The following is a 19,258-nucleotide window of genomic DNA, read 5'->3' as shown; positions in this document are numbered from 1 at the left end:
ACCTGAAATTTAAAAGAACCACTGATTAAGGCAAATGCCCTAACTTTACACACAAAGGAACTGCAGAAAAGAAGGAAATGTCTCCTAAGTGCCTCTCAACTAACCAGTGTTAAGAGCTACATTATTTATTTGCTAGGGTTCCCATGACAAAGTACCAAAGACTAAGTGGCTTAAACAATAGAAATTTATTTTCCCACACTTCTGAAGGCTAGATGTCCAAGATTAAGAAGTCCACAGGGTTTGTCTCTTCTCAGACCTCCCTCCTCAGTTTGTAGATGGCCTTCTCCAATGTCTTCACATGATCTTCCCTTTGTGTTTGTGTCCTAACCTCTTCTTATAAAGAGACTATGCATATTGGATTAGGGCCCATATGTATAACGTCATTTTATCTTAATTACCTTTTTAAAGGCTCCATCTCCAAATATGCTCGCATTCTAGGTACTAGGAGTTATGACTTTAACTTATAAATTTGGAGAGCATACAATTCAACCCCTAACATTCTGCCATCTGGCCCTTCAAAATTCATGTCCTTCTCATCAGTCCCATCAGTCCCAAAAGTCTTGACTTTTTGGGTACATTTCAGTATCAACTCTAAGCCCAAATCTCATCTAAATCTCATTTAGATCAGGTACAGGCGTACTCAAGGTTTCATCCTGAGGCAAAATTCTTCTCCAGCATGAACCTGTGAAACTAGACAAGTTATTTGCTTCCAAAATACACCACTGGTGGGATAGGCATACAATAAACATTCCTATTCCAAATAAATCAGAAAGAAGGGGTGATGGGTCCCAAGCAGGTCTGAAACGTATCAAGGCAAATCCCATTAGATTTTAAGGGTCAAGAATAATCATCTTCAGCTTCATTCTCCATCTTCCCAGCTGACAGGGGTGGCAGCCCTGTTTTCTGAGCCCACCAGTGTGGTAGCCCACCTCCCTCAGCCCTAAGTAGCCCACCTTGACTCCTCAGGCCTGAGCCCTCTGGTCTTGTGGTAGCAACAGTAGCCTCTTTGACTTCTCAATCATCTTCAGGGTCATTCTTCCCTTTTCTTGAAGGAGAACACACGTTCACAGCTAGATAGCTCTACTGACCCATTTTATAGAATCCCAGAAATCCAACAGACTTCCTTCATTTTTATCCCTCTGTTCCCTTCACTACCAGTCAGCAGCATTTCCAATGGTATAACCCATCTCTATCCTGGTTTCTGCTAGTTAGTTGCTGCCAAGATGGCTGATTGGATCCACAAGTCACACACCCCTAACTGCTTTAGGAAATGGTTGTCTTGCAACAACTTTGATGTTATCTCCAGAACATGCTAAATTTTTTAATATGGACAGACTGAGAATTTTCCAAATCTTCAGGTTCTGGTTCATTTTGGCTTAATAATTCCTTCTTAAATTTCTCTCTCTCCTCTTGCATTTTACTTTAAGCAGCAAGGAGAAACCACGCCACATCTTTAATGCATTGCTTAGAAATCTCAGCTAAACATTCAAGTCATCACTTATGAGTTCATCCACTTTCCACAAAACACAATTTGGCTAGGTTATTTGCCACATTACAATAAGCATTGTCCTTCCCTCAGTTTCCAACAATATATTCCTCATTTGTTTGAGATCCTACCAGAAACACCTTTAACATTCATATTTCTACTAATATTTATTCAAGGTGACATATGTGTACCTCTAAGATGACAGAAGCTTTCTCTACAGCTCTCTTTTCTAAGCTTCACTAGAATCACCTTCAACATCCATATTTCTACCAACAATCTCCTCAAGGCAGTCTATGCTTTTTCTAACAAATACTTCTGGCCTCTACCCATTATCTAGTTCTAAAGCCTCTTCCACATTTTTAGGTATTAATTACACCAGCACCCCACTTTCCAATACCAAAATCCATATTAGTTACTAGGGCTTCCATAGCAAAGTATCACAGATTGGGCAGTTTAAAGAACAGAAATTTATTTTCTCACACTTCTAGAAGTCCAAGATCAAGGTGTCAGCAGTGTTGGTGTCTTCTAAAGCCTGTAGATCTCTTTGGCTTGTAGATGGCCATCTTCCTCCAGTGTCTTCACATGGTCTTACCTTACTGTGTGTCTGCTTCCTAATCACCTCTTCTTAATGGAAACCACTCATATGGGATTGAAGTCCACTCATATGACTTCATTTTATCTTCATTACCTTTTTAAAGGCCCTATCTCCAAATATAGTTACATTCTAGGTTCTACAGTTAGAATTTTAATCTTCAATATATGAGCTGGGTGTCTGTGTGTGGTAGTGGGGGGTGGGGGTGGATAATTCATCCCATAACAAACCCAAACTACTCATATTCACTTATTGTATGAATACTGAATACCAATCTTTTCCAGCCACCATGCTAACTGATGACCATGCAACAGTGAGCAAAACAGGTATAATACCTGACTCACGTAGCTTAAAAATAATGAAGGGAAATAATCATATACAAATGAATAAAGTACATGAGAACATTTGAGACCTCATCAAGCTTGCTATGTCCAAGAAAACTCAAATCTGAAGGACAAGAATGGGAGGGGTATGTGCACATACTTTTTAGCAAGAGGGAACAGCATAGCACATTCAAGGAATTGAGAGGTGGCCATCAGGGCTGGAATACAGAAAGTGAGAAGAGTAGCTAAAAAAACATGAAGTTGGATAGGAAAAACAGTCACATAATCCAGGATCTTAAACATCACATTATGATTTCTGGTCTTTATTCTAAGAGCAATGGGAAGCAACTGAAAGGCGTTAAACATGATCACATTTTCCCTTGAAAAGATCACTCTGACAGAGAGAGGCGACAAGGAGCTTCTAAGGTGCTAGTAATATTTCCTGACCTGGGTATTAATTATCTAGATACACTCACTGTGTGAAAATCCATCGAATGATGGTAGTTAAAAATGTAGGAAGAGATCCAAGAGATATTCAGGTGGCAAAGTCCATAGAATCTATTTGATGGATTGAACATGAGGGGGAAAGAAGGCATTGAAGAAGACTCTCAACTGTCTAGCTTACAGAAATAGATGAACGTAAATCCATTCACCGTGGGCAGGAAATCCTGGAGTCCCAGATTTAGAGATCACAGGTTCAACTGGAGCAGGCTTTTTAAGCTTAAAAGTGGAAATGTCAGATAGACAGTTAAATATACAGACTGGAGTTCAGAGGAGAAGGTTAAGAAGAAAATACATTTGGGGGTTAAGATTGTTAACAGAACCAGTAGGTACAAAAATCAATCAGCCAACTATTTAATGAACTCCTACAGTACTACAGGCACTGGTTTAGATTTTGTGGACACAGCTGTGAACAAAATAAACATGTCCACATTGATCCTATATTCTATTTCAGGAATACTGTCAACAGATCAGTAGCAACGTCAACTACAAGTACTATGGTGAAAGTGACATCTCAGGTGAGACCTGAACATTAAGAAAATGCTAGGCATAGGAAGAGTAGACAAGAATAGCATTCCAAGGAGAAATAACAGCTAGAGCTTTTAGCAAGGACAAGCTTATCATGTCTGAAGAACAGTTCAAAGAAGCCGATATAGATGGACTGTAGTAAATGAAGACTGGTATAAGAGGGTCAGAGAAGCCGCCAAGGACTAGATTATGTTGCGTTTAAGCAGTGAATGATATTATTTATGTATTTTAAAAAGAACTTATAGACTACTCTAGCTGCTCTGTGGATAAAATTGTAGGGTGGCAAAAAAAAGTGGGGAGACTACTATGTCCACATGAGAAACGATGAGACCACACAGGGAAAGCTATGAGTAAGAATAGAAGATTGTCTAGAACTGAAATTTGAAGAATTCTAAAATTCAAGAACCAAGAGGAGAAGAAGGCAGCAAAGGAGACAGAAATAGCCACAGAGATCTGAACAAAAATCATATGTCAAGGAAGTCAAGTAAAGTATTTTAAGGAAAAACTGATCAAAAACTACATGTTTGCTGAGTAGTCAAATAAGATGAGTAGTGAATAATGCCCATGAATACAGAGGAATATTCTAGAGACCTTAAAAATCAATTTAGAGGAATGATAGGGACAGAACCTAAAATGGAGTGGGTTCAATATTATCAGAGGTGAGGGAGAAAAAGACAATGAATGTAGACTGCTCTTTAGAAAGAAGTTTGGCTATAAATGAGCTCTGTCAGATTGGAAGACTTGATCATGTTTAACTGTTGATGGGTCAGACTCAGGAAAGAAGGCGAGGTTGAAGTTACAGAGAGAAGGAATAACTGACAATGCATAAAATTTCCTGAGAAGGAAAGAGATGCAATTCAGAGTACAGGTGAAGGCATTCAATAAACAAACGGAAGAGAGGATGGACACAAATGGAGGTGGAACTCAGACTGCCTAACTCTCATAATAATGTGTTCTTCCCACTAAAATCATGCTATGAATATTTTGAAAAGCGTCCAAAACAGGTCAACAAAATAACCAAAAGAAAGTTACTGAGTTACTGAGGTTGAAGAGCCAAATAATGACCCAATATATATTATTTTCAGATAAATAATGAAAAATCATGTGAAGATATGCATTAGTACCAGCTATTCTTGATTGCTGAATACAGATAAATATGTGAAAAAAGATGCAAGCATTTGTATGTTTTCTTTTTTTAAGTTACACATAGGATTACAGTTCTTTGGAAAAAGGGTTCTAAAAAGTGATTATGAACTTTTTGTTGAATCACTTTAAGACTGGGACAAATACCTGGAGTATTCTTCTCAGATAGTCTAGAAATTCTTCTGTAAACTGTTAAAGCAAAAAACTAGAACACAATCTGAAAAGAACCTTAAAAGAAATAATGAAAAGGCTCAACTCTGCTCTACTAATCTGTATTCTAGGATTTACTGATCATAAACCACAAATCTAAATAAAGACTACTGGTGAGGTTAAAATGGAAGAAAAGGCTCTGATATGGCATTGGATACACCAAGTTAAATGGGTGATCCTTCTTCTTTGGTGGTCTGGACATCCTTTCCTCAGCAAGTATCAAATATAACTAACTCATGCTCCATGTCCACATTTCCTATACAGGTTGAGCACTCATAATCCAAGAAGCTCCAAAATCCTGAACTTTTTGAGCACTGACATGATGCTCAAAGAAAATGTTCACTGGAGCACGTTAGATTTTCAGGTTAGATATGCTCAATCAGTATGTATTCTGCAAATATTCCAAAATCCAAAAGAAAATCTGAACTCCAAAACACTTCTGGTCTCAAGCATTTCAGATAGGGATATTCAACTTTTATTACAAACTGCCCTGTAATGTTGCTCTTCTTTGATTACTGCTTCCTTTGAATCAAAAGTTTGTTGACTGTTTCCGGGAGAAGACTGTGCCTAATATCCAATAAACAGTTACTGATTCTTAGTAAAGGATAAAGCTCCTAGGACACAGTAGTGATCCCAAGATAACAAGATCCCTGGTTTTAATTTTCAAAATGTCTAGCCCATATCTCCTATCACATTTCCTATAAACACTTCAATTTACTAATATTCTAGATAAATGTCTTAACTGTATCTCTGCCAAGGGTTACACTGAACTATATACCAAAAATCTCAATACCCTTAAGTACTGCTTACCAGTTTCCTGAACTGAAAACTATGTTAATCTATTCATAAAACCAAGCACATTTCTTCTTTCATGAAGTCTTTTCTATTCTAAACAAAAACTCCAATTCTAGTTTAACATTTAGAACAATGAAGAAAAAACACAAACTACTCTTAAGGAATTAAGAGAAACCAAACAAGACCCAGTTCTTCCATTTTTTTAAGTTGACTAAAACAAAATAAAGCAAATACACAACAGTAAGAATTCTATACTTCAAGATTTCCCTTGGAAAATTTAAATTATTTACAAAGGAAACTTAAGTAATTGTTTCTTTTAGTGTTTTTAGAAAATTAATTTAAAATATCATAAAAGAATAAAAAAGTTCCTATAGAGAAAAAGCTCCTTTAATTCTTCAAATATTCAGAAAATTTACGTAACTTCCAAGATATCTACTACTAACATACTTAAGCAGTAAGTGGACATAAAAGAAAAATAAGTAAAACCACTTACAAGTAGTATTGACTTATTTTAGGAAATACTACCTGAAAATTAATTAGGGTAAAAAAAACCCAACTTACATAATGTAACAATCCATTTATTGAACACTATACATTTCAAATGCTAATTACAATAATCAAATATTAAAATTAATTTAAAACCTTAAAGCACAACAGTATATGTAAATAATTCAATGGAAAAAAATGTTCCTGAAATATGATTAAGTGTATGGATGTTTAATTTACAGAAAACATTTAAACATCAAATAGTATAAACTCTTCCTTTTTTTTTTTTTTTTTTTTTTTTGAGACGGAGTCTCACTCTGTCCACTTAGGCTGGAGTGCATGGCACAATCTCAGCTCACTGCAACCTCCGCCACCCAGGTTCAAGCGATTCTCCTACCTCAGCCTCCCAAGTAGCTGGGATTACAGGCACATGCCACCACACCCGGCTAATTTTTCTATTTCCAGTAGAGACAGGGTTTCACCATGTTGGCCAGGCTGGTCTCGAACTCCTCACCTCAGGTGATTCACCTGCCCTGGCCTCCCAAAGTGCTGGAATTACAGGTGTAAGCCATTGTGCCCAGCCCAACTCTTTTCAATTTTGACTTTTAAAAACAGAATTCTAAATGGCCACTTAAAGATTTATTCATTCAACTTCCGTGATAAATCAACATACCTTATAACCTTATAAAATAAAGATACCATAAAGATGGAATCAACTCTTCACTGGAATTTCTTTTTAATCTTGGAAAAACACTAAATCAAAAAAAAAAAAAAAGGGATAACTATGTGGTTTAAAAATAATACAGGGTTACAGTAGATAAATGTCTAACATAGATTTGAATCACAGTTTTATCTCTTTCTAGAGAAATCATTTTGGATAAGTTGTTTAACCTAAATTTTTGTTTTCTCTTTCTAAAACCATTGTAGAATTGTGAAAATTTAGAGACTGTAACAATCACATTTAGATGGGGCCCTAGCACTGATGGGCATTAAATAAACAGCAGTTATTTAAATGGATATTAAGACTTTTTGCTACAAAATTCCTACTGTTTGTTGCAGCAGCACTGCATCATATAAGGAACCACTTGTAAAAATTTAACGCAAAATAGTTATCAGCTTTCCTTCAAAATCATTCAGTTAAGGGCAACCAGCAATCATGACATAATAGTGAATTCTGTAACAGTGAATTTCAACCTAGTGCTTATCAATTAACATCCATCATCATATAATTAAGTTAATGTAAAAATTTTTTCTCAAATCTGTACATTCAAGTTCCATGCCATGTTATGGATTCCCCACCAATGATTAACACAATAGATTTTTATAAATCTTTCCAGCCATTTTCGTATCTAAATTCTACCTAACCCACAGGGTCAGGAAACTAAATGCAGAGCTGGTGGTCTGTAAGTTTAACTTGGTTAAGTAAGGCTCAGAAGGAACAACAAGTTCAGTAGAATACAGGAGGGAAAAAGATATTATCTCCAGCTTTGCCAGTCACTTACCATCCCATCATCTTCATAAAAATATTATGAGGTTACAGGAGGATAGCTGAGCAAAAAACGAAGAGAATGAAAGAAAACATGTATACAAGAAAAGACTATGAAAGAAAAAGAAATACGATTTTTGAGATTAAGAAAAACCAAAAAAAAAAAAAATGAAGAGACATTCTGAAAGCTGTATAATTATAATTACCAATTGTAAATTAACACCAAGAATAAAACTTTAATTTTACATGTATCATCTGAAAACAGTTACAACTGAAAAATAAGAAAATAATCCAAATAATAAAGTATATTTTAATGGACTCTACTAAAACACAATTTCAACCACAAATAACCACATTATTCTTTTTCCCTTAGTTACTAGCAAAACTTAGAGGCAAACCCAACAGCTCCTCTCAAAATATTTCAATCTTCCCATTGATTTACAAAAAGTAGTTCAATTACAAAAAAAAAAAAAGGAAATGGAAATATTAAAAACCAAACCAACACTTCCATGTGAAGTCTTCAGTTACTCACCAATTGCTAATGCAATTGTGTCTAGTTTTGAGATTAGGAATCAGACTACGCCTGTGTCCGTGCTACAGAAAAATAATCTATTTTTTTTCACACTGAAATTTAAGAGAACTTATTAAAGTTAACATATTCCATTTTAGGAAGTGAATTATAATGTGTAATTATTACAATTATCACAACTGGAATGTGACAGGGTTATTTTTCACAGAGCAAAAATTTGTCAGAAGGAGAAGGAAGAAAAAGATTATGAATGATTAAATGAATTTCTATTGGATGTATAAAAAGTCAAAACTTTTCAACACACACAGCTTAGCTACTGGAATTAGTAACTATTTACTCTTGAGACTCTCTTTTCAGTTATTTGTGCTACTCCTTCTTCTTGTTCTTGTGCATAAAGAGTGATAATATATTAAGAATTTCTGTAGGAGATATTCCAAATTACTGCTTACACACATGTATATTCTATTACAAAAATTACACCACTCAATGTAGTCTAAATTATTGAGAGTAAATTTTAACCATTCTTTTACAATGTTTTCTGAACTTAGTTGCAGACAATCATAATTATTAGCTTTTCAAGGTTTGCTCTGAAACTTACAAACCATGCAAAAGTGAAAACTTACGCTTAACATATTTGGCAATTTGAATCAACTAAATTGAATCAATCTAAATACTGCTTTGCAAAGTAAAAAAGGAATCAAAACGACACATAAGACAATCACTAATCCCTATATTTTTAGGATCTATTTCAAGAAATTTAATACTACTTCTTACCATCCTAAGGATAGTGTAAGAAGAAAATACAGTATACATACAGGGAAGCCAACTGTTTTAATGATACCTTAACTTTAAAAATAAAGATTTGCATGCCAATCTTATCACCAAACGTTCATTAATCCCTTAATACAATCTCTCCTCAGAAAATTTACAAAGATAGAGCTGACAACTTTAATAGGAAAAATTTTAATTTATAAAAATTGTAGCTCCTAAAACTTAACTCTAAAAATCACCAACTTAACTTACTCCTACTGCTGCCACCAAATTATTCATTCTGAATGTTCTGAATTATTTATTCTGAATCATAAGCTAAGACTTGGTTATGATTATAGACTAAGACACTGTTCAACGTGGATTGCAAATCTTAAGAAAAAAAAATACAACTTTAGCCCTTATTAGTTATTGTATTCATATCAGAATACATTAAACTTCAATAAAGACTGGCAAGTCTATCTGGTCAAGGCACTAAAACACACAACTACATTTCCTCTACATTTTCCAAAGAGACCACCAGCAATTTTCTTTATAAATACTTAGAAAACCAGTCTCACAAAAATCAGACATTTTTGCAATAAAAATATTCAAGTATAGCCAATACAAACATTTCATATCCTCTTAAATCATAAACTTTCAAAACTTATCTATATGTAAAACTGGAAAATTCCAGAATCTATATTAATTAGACAAGATAAGCAAAGTTCAAATACTTAAATCACTCACTACAACAATTAAAAAAGTTCAATCTTTTGTAAATAATCGTACTTTTAAAACAAAAATACGAAAAAGCTAACATTATCTTTTACAAAGATAAATACTGAAAATAAAGATTACCTGGTTAAAAAGCAGTACCAAAAGTTCAACTTAAATACCACACAAGAATTTTTACTAAAATTATGAAACATAAAAAACTATATATTCATTTACCACAAAAAAGTAACTTTTACACTACCCATGGAACAAAAGAACAACTAAATATAATCTTATTGAACCAAACCAGAAGTTGTATTCTACTTAACTAAGTTAAATATGATTAATGTCTACTTTAATTCTTTGTGATGGAGATGGTTAGAATGGGGTATAGCAGAAGGGGTCTATTCCACTAACACTGTATCTGGCTGGTGCCTGTAATCCCAGCTACTAGGTAAGCTGAGGCAGGAGGATTACTTGAGACCAGTTCAAGTCCAGTCTATACAATAGAAAGAGACCTCCTCTCTTAACCCCGCCCCCCAAAAAAGACTGGCTGAATAGAATTTTGATGAAAAATTGTAAATTTCACATTTTTATAGATTTTTAAATACCAAGCAATGACTTTAAATAGTGATTTTAGTATTTCCACTACATATTCATTCCTCCATTCTGTTTTAAATTAAAATCAGCCACAATGTTTAGGAAAACAACTATTTTTTCACCTTAAAAAAACCAACTAGGCCAGGTGTGGCAGTTCACGCCTGTAATCCCACCCACTGCTTTGGGGGGCAGGCAGACCACTTGGAGTCAGGAGTTCCAGACCAGCCTGGCCAACATGGTGAAACACCATCTCTACTAAAAATACAAAAATTATCTGGGTATGGTGGCACGCGCCTGTAATCCCAGCTACTGGGGAGGCTGAGGCAGGAGAATCGCTTGAACCCGGGAAGCGGAGGTTGCAGTGAGCCAAGATCGTGCCACTGTACTCCAGTCTGGGAGACAGAGCAAGAATCTGCCTCAAAAAAAAAAAACAAAAAAACAAAAAAAAAACCCCACTAAAGCTAGTGCAGTAGCTCATGCCGTAAACTCAGCACTTTGTGAGCATCACTTGAGGCCAGGAGTACAAAACCAGTTTGGGCAACATGGCAAGACCCCATCTCCATAAAAAAAAAAATTTTTTTTTAATGCAAAACAAGCCAGGTGTGGCGGTGCATGCTTGAAGTCCCAGCTACTTGGGATGCTGAGAAAGGAGGACCCCCTGAGCCTAGGAGTTCAAGGTTACAGCGAGCTATGGTCATGCCACCACACTGCATCCAGCACATGTAGCAGGACAAGACCTTGTTTGTTTAATTCTGAGTAAGAATGTTAGTTTTCCTGCCTCAGTAAGATTTATTTATTTATTTGGACCTCGTAATGCAACAGTAGCCGTCTCACTAACATTATAGTGTAAAAAAATTAATTGGTAATGACATATGATCTCTAAATGATTCTTATTTAGTAGTTGGAACTAGAAGATGAAGTCTAAAATAAAATCTGGAAATTTATTAAAATAAATAAACTTAATATGAACATATTTCCTCATAATGTTTCTCCCAAAGGCAATCCTCTACTTTCTGAAAATAAATTTGATTAAAAGTTATTTTAAAAAACTAATTTGTTTTTTTGTTTTTGAGATGGAGTCTCACTCTGTCTCACAGGCTAGAAGGCAAGTGGCGCAATCTCAGCTCACTACAAACTTTGCCTCCCAGGTTCAAGTGATTCTCCGCTCAGCCTCCCAAGTAGCTGGGATTACAGGCACACACCACCACGCCCAGCTATTTTTTGTATTTTTAGTAGAGACGGGGTTTCACTGTGTTGGACAGGCTGGTCTCAAACTCCTAACCTCAGATGATCCACCCACCTTGGCCTCCCAAAGTGCTGGATTACAGGCATTAGCCACTGCGCCAGGCCAAAAAACTAAATTTATAGTACTATTACTCTTAAGTTTATGAAGACAGAGGGAAAGGGATACATAGTCTACCTAAGAGTTGTTTCACCTGTCCCAAAATGAAATCCTTTTGTACAATTTTCAAACTGCGCTAATCTATAGAATAAAATACTTAGAAACACAAGTGCAAATACTAACAAGTATTACTCTGAAATAAAAGTATGAAAACATAGATGAAGATGTGTATATGTATATAATATACATTTACACACAAAACATGAATTAGCATATTCTTACATCGTATTTAGTTAAGATGAACAAATACATACAAACACGTATTAAACAAGATAAAAGTAATATTCATTCAATTAACAGCACTGAATAGTACAAATAAAAACCATATTCTTATTTCACTAAAGGCAATTTAACAAAGACCTTGTTGATAGCACTGAATCTAGTTTTTGGCCTCACAACTTAAAAAGTAATATAAACATGGAGAGAATATTTAAAGTTGAAAGGAATAGTAAAAGGTTTTAAAACAAAGAAATACTATGGGATTCAAGATGCGATGGTTTAGGAGAAAGCTTAAAGGCCACAAAATATTATGTAAAACATATAAAGAATTATAATGCTTAATTTTTTTAAACAGCATTCTAATTAGCTGGCGGTTTTGTAAATCAAAACTATTGAAGAAATATTTTTCATAAGACATTGGGAACAATGGTATTAAGAGAGGTAGTAGTGTTTTTTCCCTCATGTTGCAAAGAGAAATGCTTAATTATCTAGGTTAGTCGAGGTAAAGCTTGGTTTGAAGGCAGGGGATGAATGACAAGACCTCTGAAATGAATTCCATCTCAGTTTTTAATCTTAAGTGAAGAAACACATCTAATAAAGAAAGCTATCCAGTGAAAGAAATATGGTTTGCTCTACAGAAAAATCAGCACTAGAAGATATTCGACAGTACAAATCCACTTAGGACCAATGTTAAACAACTGTCCAAAATATTTTTATACTAGAATTATATCACATTAAATTCAACAGAGAGAAGTGAAACATTATTAGAATCACTTTATCCCTTCAAGAACTGGCAAGCATGTGGGGTTAGGAAGATGGGTTGAGAAGGAGGATGATGACTATGTATGCGTTACAAGATGAATATGTATATTATGAAGAAAACTCCCCAGGTGATTGATATACCTACTACTATTGCTGGGGAATTTTGTTTGAAGTAAGTGATGTGCTGATTATAGCTAAGAAATAATTTTGTCACACAGATCAATCAGCTGAAATATAATTTTACCTAATGATAGAGAAAACAGTTAAGATGCCCTATAACAAGTTAGTATTTCTTGCATATTTAAGGTAGTGAAGGAAAAACATTAAAGTTTTATGAAAAGTTAGAGTTAGGTACGAACTATTAAAAAACTGTTCAATAGTATCTATAAAATAGATAAAGTTAGTTTAAAATTCGATTGTAGAAAAACATCCTAGCTCCTACCCACCATTCTACTACTCAGGGGTTTTCATAACAGTCAAAAGCATTACAACAAGAGAATATAAAAACATTTAAAATACAATTTCATTTAATTTTTATTTACACTTTAACAATTTGCTGGGAAATTAAACAACTTGCTGGGAAAATCCTTTGTGAGGCAATGTAGCCTTTTTTTATTTGAAACTATTTAAACTCCAAGACAGGCTCACTAACTCTTTCAAGTGCAACAACAAATGTGTTAGCTGAAAATAGCTAATTTAATTATTATTTGTGACACAGACATGATTATGTGAGTCAAGAGAGCCTCCCCACCTCTGTCTCCCCTGTGGAGGAGGAGGTCTTTGTGTGCTTTTGTGTGATGGTTCCACTGAATTCATTACAATAGAAATGGACATTTGATATTCATAACGATCCAACATCTGAGCAATCTTCTTTCGAGACACACCATGTTTATTCCTCCTAACAAAAAAGAAAAGGATTATAAATCTTTGTTGCAGAATGTACAGGCTTAGAGATTAACTGTTTTAGAAAAAAGTATACAAATTCTAAACAATATTTTGCAAATAAACAGAATATATGTTTCATCTGTCCACATTTTATGTAAAAAGATTAAAAACTCAATGCTTTTATCAATACTTTAAAAAGGTAAAAGGATTCCATATATCACAGAAAAATGTTAATTACATCCTCTTCACATAGAACTACCTATTTATGCACTAAGCCTGCTGACTATATCCCCTTGTTAGTAACAAAATTAAAGATTATGAGATACTGTTTTAAGAATTACAGAAAGATTGAGTGGACTTCTAGGACTTACGAAAGTAGAAGTAAAACATCACTTTTTAGAACTTATTAATGACAGTTTGTACCACATTTTTAAAATTTATTATCAACACCAAATTAATATCAGAGACACAATTTGAACATCTCTTACAAACATAATGTTGAGTGAAATAAATTAGACACAATGAATATAAACTATATGATTCCATATATATATATATGTCTTATACATAAGTAATATAAAGGTTTGATAAAAGGCAAAACAAAGGTATGGTATTTTTTTTAACCTTGCCCCTGCCCCCTAAACTATGATATTAAGGTCAAAGATATTATGGCAAAACTTTAAAGAAAAGAAAGATTACAATTACCCAGGCAAAACAATGGTTACCTTTAGAGAATAAAAGGTAACTGTGACTGGGAAGAGGAATGCAAAGAGCTTCTGAGGTGCTGGTAATGCTCCCATGACGTAAATGATAGCTAAACGTGTGTTGATCTTGTAAGAACTTTGTTAAATTATATATTTATATTTATGTATTTTTCTGTATGTGAGGTTATATAACACTAAAAAGTGGTTTAAAATTTATTCTGGACCCTCAAAGAACTTCTGACAACTTATTTTACCCTCATAGTTTCCTGTAACTTGACCTGGACATGACAAAACATACAGAAAACATATTTTACATTTATCATTCTATATGTACAAATGCCAATTTACTTATCTCGAAAAAAGGCCAGAAATGTTTACTTTTCAAAGCTGATGTCTACATTCAAGATAAGAAGAAAAAGCAAAAAAGGTAGGGAAAAAAATGAGATGAAGTTGAAAATTGGCAAGATGTGACTAAATCTGGCTGGGTGCAGGGACTCACACCTGTAATCGCAGCACTTTGGGAGGCTGAGGCCGGCAGATCGCTTGAGCCCAGGAGTTCAAGAGCCCAGTATGGGCAATATGGTGAAATCCTCTCTCTACCAAAAAAATACATATAAATACAAAAATTAGCTGGGCATGGTGGTGTACACTTATAGTCCCAGTTACTGAGCCCAGGAGGCAGAGGTTGTAGTGAGCCAAGATCATCACTACAAGCCGGGTGCAGTGGCTCACACCCGTAATCCCAGCACTTTTGGGAGGCCAGGGCGGGTGGACTGCTTGAGGTCAGGAGTTCGAGACCAGCCTAACCAACATGGTGAAACCCCATCTTTACTAAAAATACAAAAAACAGCCAGGCATGGTGGCAGGCGCCTGTATGCCCAGCTACTTGGGAGGTTGAGGCAGGAGAATCGCTTGAACCTGGGAGGCAGAAGTAAGCTGAGATTGCCCCACTGCACTCCAGCCTGGGCAACAAAATGAGACTCTGTCTGAAAAAAATAAAAACAGATCACTACTGCACTCCAGCCTGGGTGACAGTAGTGGACCTTGTCTCAAAAAATATTTAAAAAAAAAAAAAAAAAGATTAAATCCGTAAGATGTGAAGACTTATGATTCAATCAATTCTTCTAAAAAATTAAACTACACCAGATATCAGCTAACATGGCTTTGTTATATAAAGGTGAATTTATAATAAGAAAATAATAAATTTTAACAATTCCTCAAAAATGTAATGAAGCCATAACTGCATAGCATTTTATCATTCATTTATTCAGCATTACTCAAATACTTTTAATTTTTAAGCTTCTGTCTCTTTCACTTCGGGTGTGATACACACACACACCTAGGCAGGCAAAAAATACCAGATATTAACACTAATAAATCTGTTTATCTATCTATACATGAACACACAGCATACAAATGAGAAAGAGAAAGTAGCCAAAGGAATGAAAGGCAAGAGGGAAATAAATTAGTTTGACCCCATACACAGAGTAACAGCTTGAAGCAAACTGAGGTAGGTGGGGAAAAACTGGTTTAAAAAAAAGATGGGTGAAGGCTGCACATCTCTGTGAATATACAGAAAAACACTGAATTGTATGCAATTAAACAGGTGAATTGTAAGGGTATGTGAATTATATCACAATAAAGTTGTTACCTAAAAATAGATGTCAGGAGGTGGGGACAAGGAAGAGACTAGAAGTAAAAAAAAAAAAAAAAAAGGCCAGGCATGGTGGCTCACGAGGTCAGGAGATCTAGACCATCCTGGCTAACACAGTCAAACTCCGTCTCTACTAAAAATACAAAAAATTAGCTGGGCGTGGTAGCGGGTGCCTGTAGTCCCAGCTACTCGGCAGGCTGAGGCAGGAGAATGGCGTGAACCCAGGAGGTGGCGCTTGCAGTGAGCCAAGATCACGCCACTGCACTCCAGCCTGGGCAACAGAGCGAGATTCCATCTCAAAATAAAAAGGAATAACAGTCAGGAAACGCTGTGATATGAAGGGAAAAGGTAAACGTAGGTACAAATGGAAGAATAGGACTGAAAATAATAGAAGTCCACAATCTCTCACCACAAATACTGAAATCTGGTAAGCTGTGAAAACTCAGTTCTCCACTGACTCATTTGGCAGCAAACTCTAACCAGATCATACACATTTGGCAGCACAACTTAATGAGAACTGACTTTACATTATGCTGATTCTTTGTCATTTACTTGAATTGACTAGTCATGATTTGCTGCAGAAATATTAAGATGTTTGATTATAACATGCTCCCTCAAACTCTGAAAAGGGAGTTAAGATTAGGTATCTATGTACTACACTACCTTTCTAAAATCGCTAAAACCTAAATTCCAAAACACATTGTTTCCAAGGATCTTGGTATAGCATTATGGTCCCGCAGTTGAAAAGACAGAAAAGTGGTAGCAACATGAAAGCACAAAGTAAAAAGCTGATGGTACCTAAAATGGGTAGGAGATGAAGGTGGAAGGACAATGCAGAGAAGTGGCCTAGCCAAAAACCAGAGAAAAAAGATCCTCACATTTTACCGTCAGTTTCCTGAACCTACACTTGTATTCAATAAACTTTGAAATGATGTTGGAAATCACAAAAGAAAGAGGAAAAGTTAAGGATTCAATAAAAATTCGAGTGTCTTACTTTTCTAATTCTTCAGGATCAAATTTCCACCAAGTTTCAGGTTCATGAAACTCTACTCTGTATCCTTTTCCTATGGCCTACACAAAGGAAAGGAAAAAAACCCAGAGAAGTACTTCTTAAAGTAAAAAGAAGGCAGATGGATAAATTTCATTTCAACAATACTATGAACTTGCTCGACCAAGAAAAATGATGCTTTATAAAATAATACGGTTTATAAAAGTTAAGACTACTTAACTGGATAAATTTTGATTACTATTCTCAAGGAAACTCAAAACTAACAAGATGAGGCTGGGCATGGTGGCTCACGCCTGTAATCCCAGCACTTTGGGAGGCCAAGGACGGCAGATTGCCTGAGCTCAGGAGTTCGAGACCAGCCTGGCCAATATGGTGAAACCCTCTCTCTACTAAAACTATAAAAATTAGCTGGGCATAGGGGCAGGCGCCTGTAATCCCAGCTACTCAGGAGGCTGAGGCAGGAGAATCACTTGAACTGGGGAGGCGGAGGTTGCAGTGAGTCAAGATGGTGCCACTGCACTCCAGCCTGGGCGACAGAGCAAGACTCCATCTCAAAAAAACAAACAAAAAAAATTAACAAGATGAACATGTTCCTTAAAAAAACATCATTTACAATTTTTTAAAAAACTAAGCAAACCAATAAACCTTTTTAGAAAACAAAGGACAAATGTTTTAATAATCAAGATCAAACCAGCCCAAATTTTAGAATGTGAAAAAATTGACAATAAAAAATAAAAACTTTCTCATATTTCATATTTACCACTTCCACATATGGCTTCATTTCCCAAGCTTGTATATTAGTGTTATCTATTATAACTGGAGATCTTCCCTGATCGATAGCTTGTTTCGCTGAAATAAAATATAAATTTAAAAATAAAAAAAACAGATTAGGTTAAAATACACAAAATAAAAGTTAAACATTTATTGTTAAGAAATGTACTACATCTCTTTACTTAAAACCGAAACTATGCAATCTCTTCAGTCAGTGTCATGAAAAAAGAACTCCACTAGATTGAAAGGGAATTAAAGGACATAACCATACGCCAGGTGTATTCTCCAGACTGGATGCTAGCTTTGACAAACTGGCTCTGAAGGGCATTTTGCTGAACTTACAGCTAATAAAGCTTTCAAGTCTAGAACTAACTTTCACTTACGGGAAATATAAGAGATGAACAATTTACATCTGAATATAGACTAAGAGAAGAGGTGAAAAATTATTTTGACACGGAAGGATGGAGATTATTAAATGAAAATGGCAAGTAACAAGACAATAGTTAAATATAATCCTATTTAGGTCAAAAGAATTGGGGAAGATTTATGGAGATATTAAAAGTGGTCACCTGTAGGTGGTAAGAATATTTTCATTTAATATTTTGTCTGTATCTTCTCTTTTTTGGGAAAGTTACTGCAGATGATTATCTGTATTTTCTAATTTTCTACAATGTACAAATAATGCTTTTGAAATAAGGCTCATGTTTTTGAAAAGTTATAGATTTAAGTCATTACTTACCAGCAAAACTTTATATACCAAGTAGCTAAAAATCATAGTTCAACTGACTTTGTGGATATTTCTTAGAATACAGCTTCAAATTGGGAGTTGCGGTAGAATGGAACTTTTCTAAACTATTATCTCCCATCCAAATGCCATCTTTTCTACCAAGAGATAAGAATCACTGTCACAAGGCTGGGCGCAGTGGCTCACACCTGTAATGCCAGCACTTTGGGAGGCCAAGGCGGGAGGATCACGAGGTCAGGAGTTCGAGACCAACCTGGCCAATATGGTGAAACCCCATCTCTACTAAAAATACAAAAATTAGCTGGGCGTGATAGTGTGCGCCTGTAGTCCCAGCTACTCAGGAGGCTGAGGCAGAAGAATCGCTTGAACCCTGGAGGCAGAGGGTGCAGTGAGCCGAAATCGTACCACTGCATTCCAACCTGGGCGACAGAGCAAGATTCCATCTCAAAAAAAAAAAAAAGAATCACTGTCACAAGAAGCCACTGTTAATGACAGGAGTATGTATATCTCTGAGATATACGAGAGAAGAAAAATAATTAAGAACCCTTGATAAATTTAAAAAACTAAGGCCAGGTGCAGTGGCTCAGGTCTGCAATCCCAGCACTTTGAAAGGCCAAGGGGGGGTGGATCACCTGAGGTCAGGAGTTCAAGACCACCCTGGCCAAAATGGTAAAACCCCGTCTCTACTAAAAATACAAAAATCAGCCAGACTTGGTGGTGTGCGCGTGTAGTCCCAGCTACTTGGGAGGCTGAGTCACAAGAATTGCTTGAACCTTGTGAAGTGGAGGTTGCCATGAGCCAAGATCGCGCCACAGCACTCCAGCTTGGGCAAGAGAGTAAGACTATGTCTCAAGAAAAAAAAAAAAAAGAAAGAAAAGAAAAAGGCCGGGCATGGTGGCTCACACCTATAATCCTAGCACTTTGGGAGGCCAAGCTGGGTGGATCACAAGGTCAGGAGTTCAAG

General features: G+C 35.6%; 1 protein-coding gene across 11 annotated transcripts in view; it reads right to left on the bottom strand.

The window, feature by feature from the left end:
• Positions 1–19,258, bottom strand: part of LOC105485999 (NEDD4 binding protein 2 like 2) — a 113,969-nt gene that overhangs the window by 78,970 nt on the left and 15,741 nt on the right. For 3 of the 11 annotated variants that reach the window (XM_011748637.3, XM_071081659.1, XM_071081666.1), the window contains exons 4-6: positions 17,539–17,627; positions 16,764–16,840; positions 13,278–13,424 (exon numbers count right to left, since the gene is read on the bottom strand). In XM_011748637.3, coding sequence (XP_011746939.2) covers positions 13,278–13,424; positions 16,764–16,840; positions 17,539–17,627 — 313 coding nt within the window. The other 8 variants (XM_071081662.1, XM_071081663.1, XM_071081661.1 and 5 more) reach the window with 7 other exon arrangements.

The sequence above is a fragment of the Macaca nemestrina genome, chromosome 16, assembly GCF_043159975.1.
Source record: "Macaca nemestrina isolate mMacNem1 chromosome 16, mMacNem.hap1, whole genome shotgun sequence".
Classification (NCBI taxonomy): domain Eukaryota; kingdom Metazoa; phylum Chordata; class Mammalia; order Primates; family Cercopithecidae; genus Macaca; species Macaca nemestrina.
This window is presented reverse-complemented; position numbering and strand designations above follow the sequence as displayed.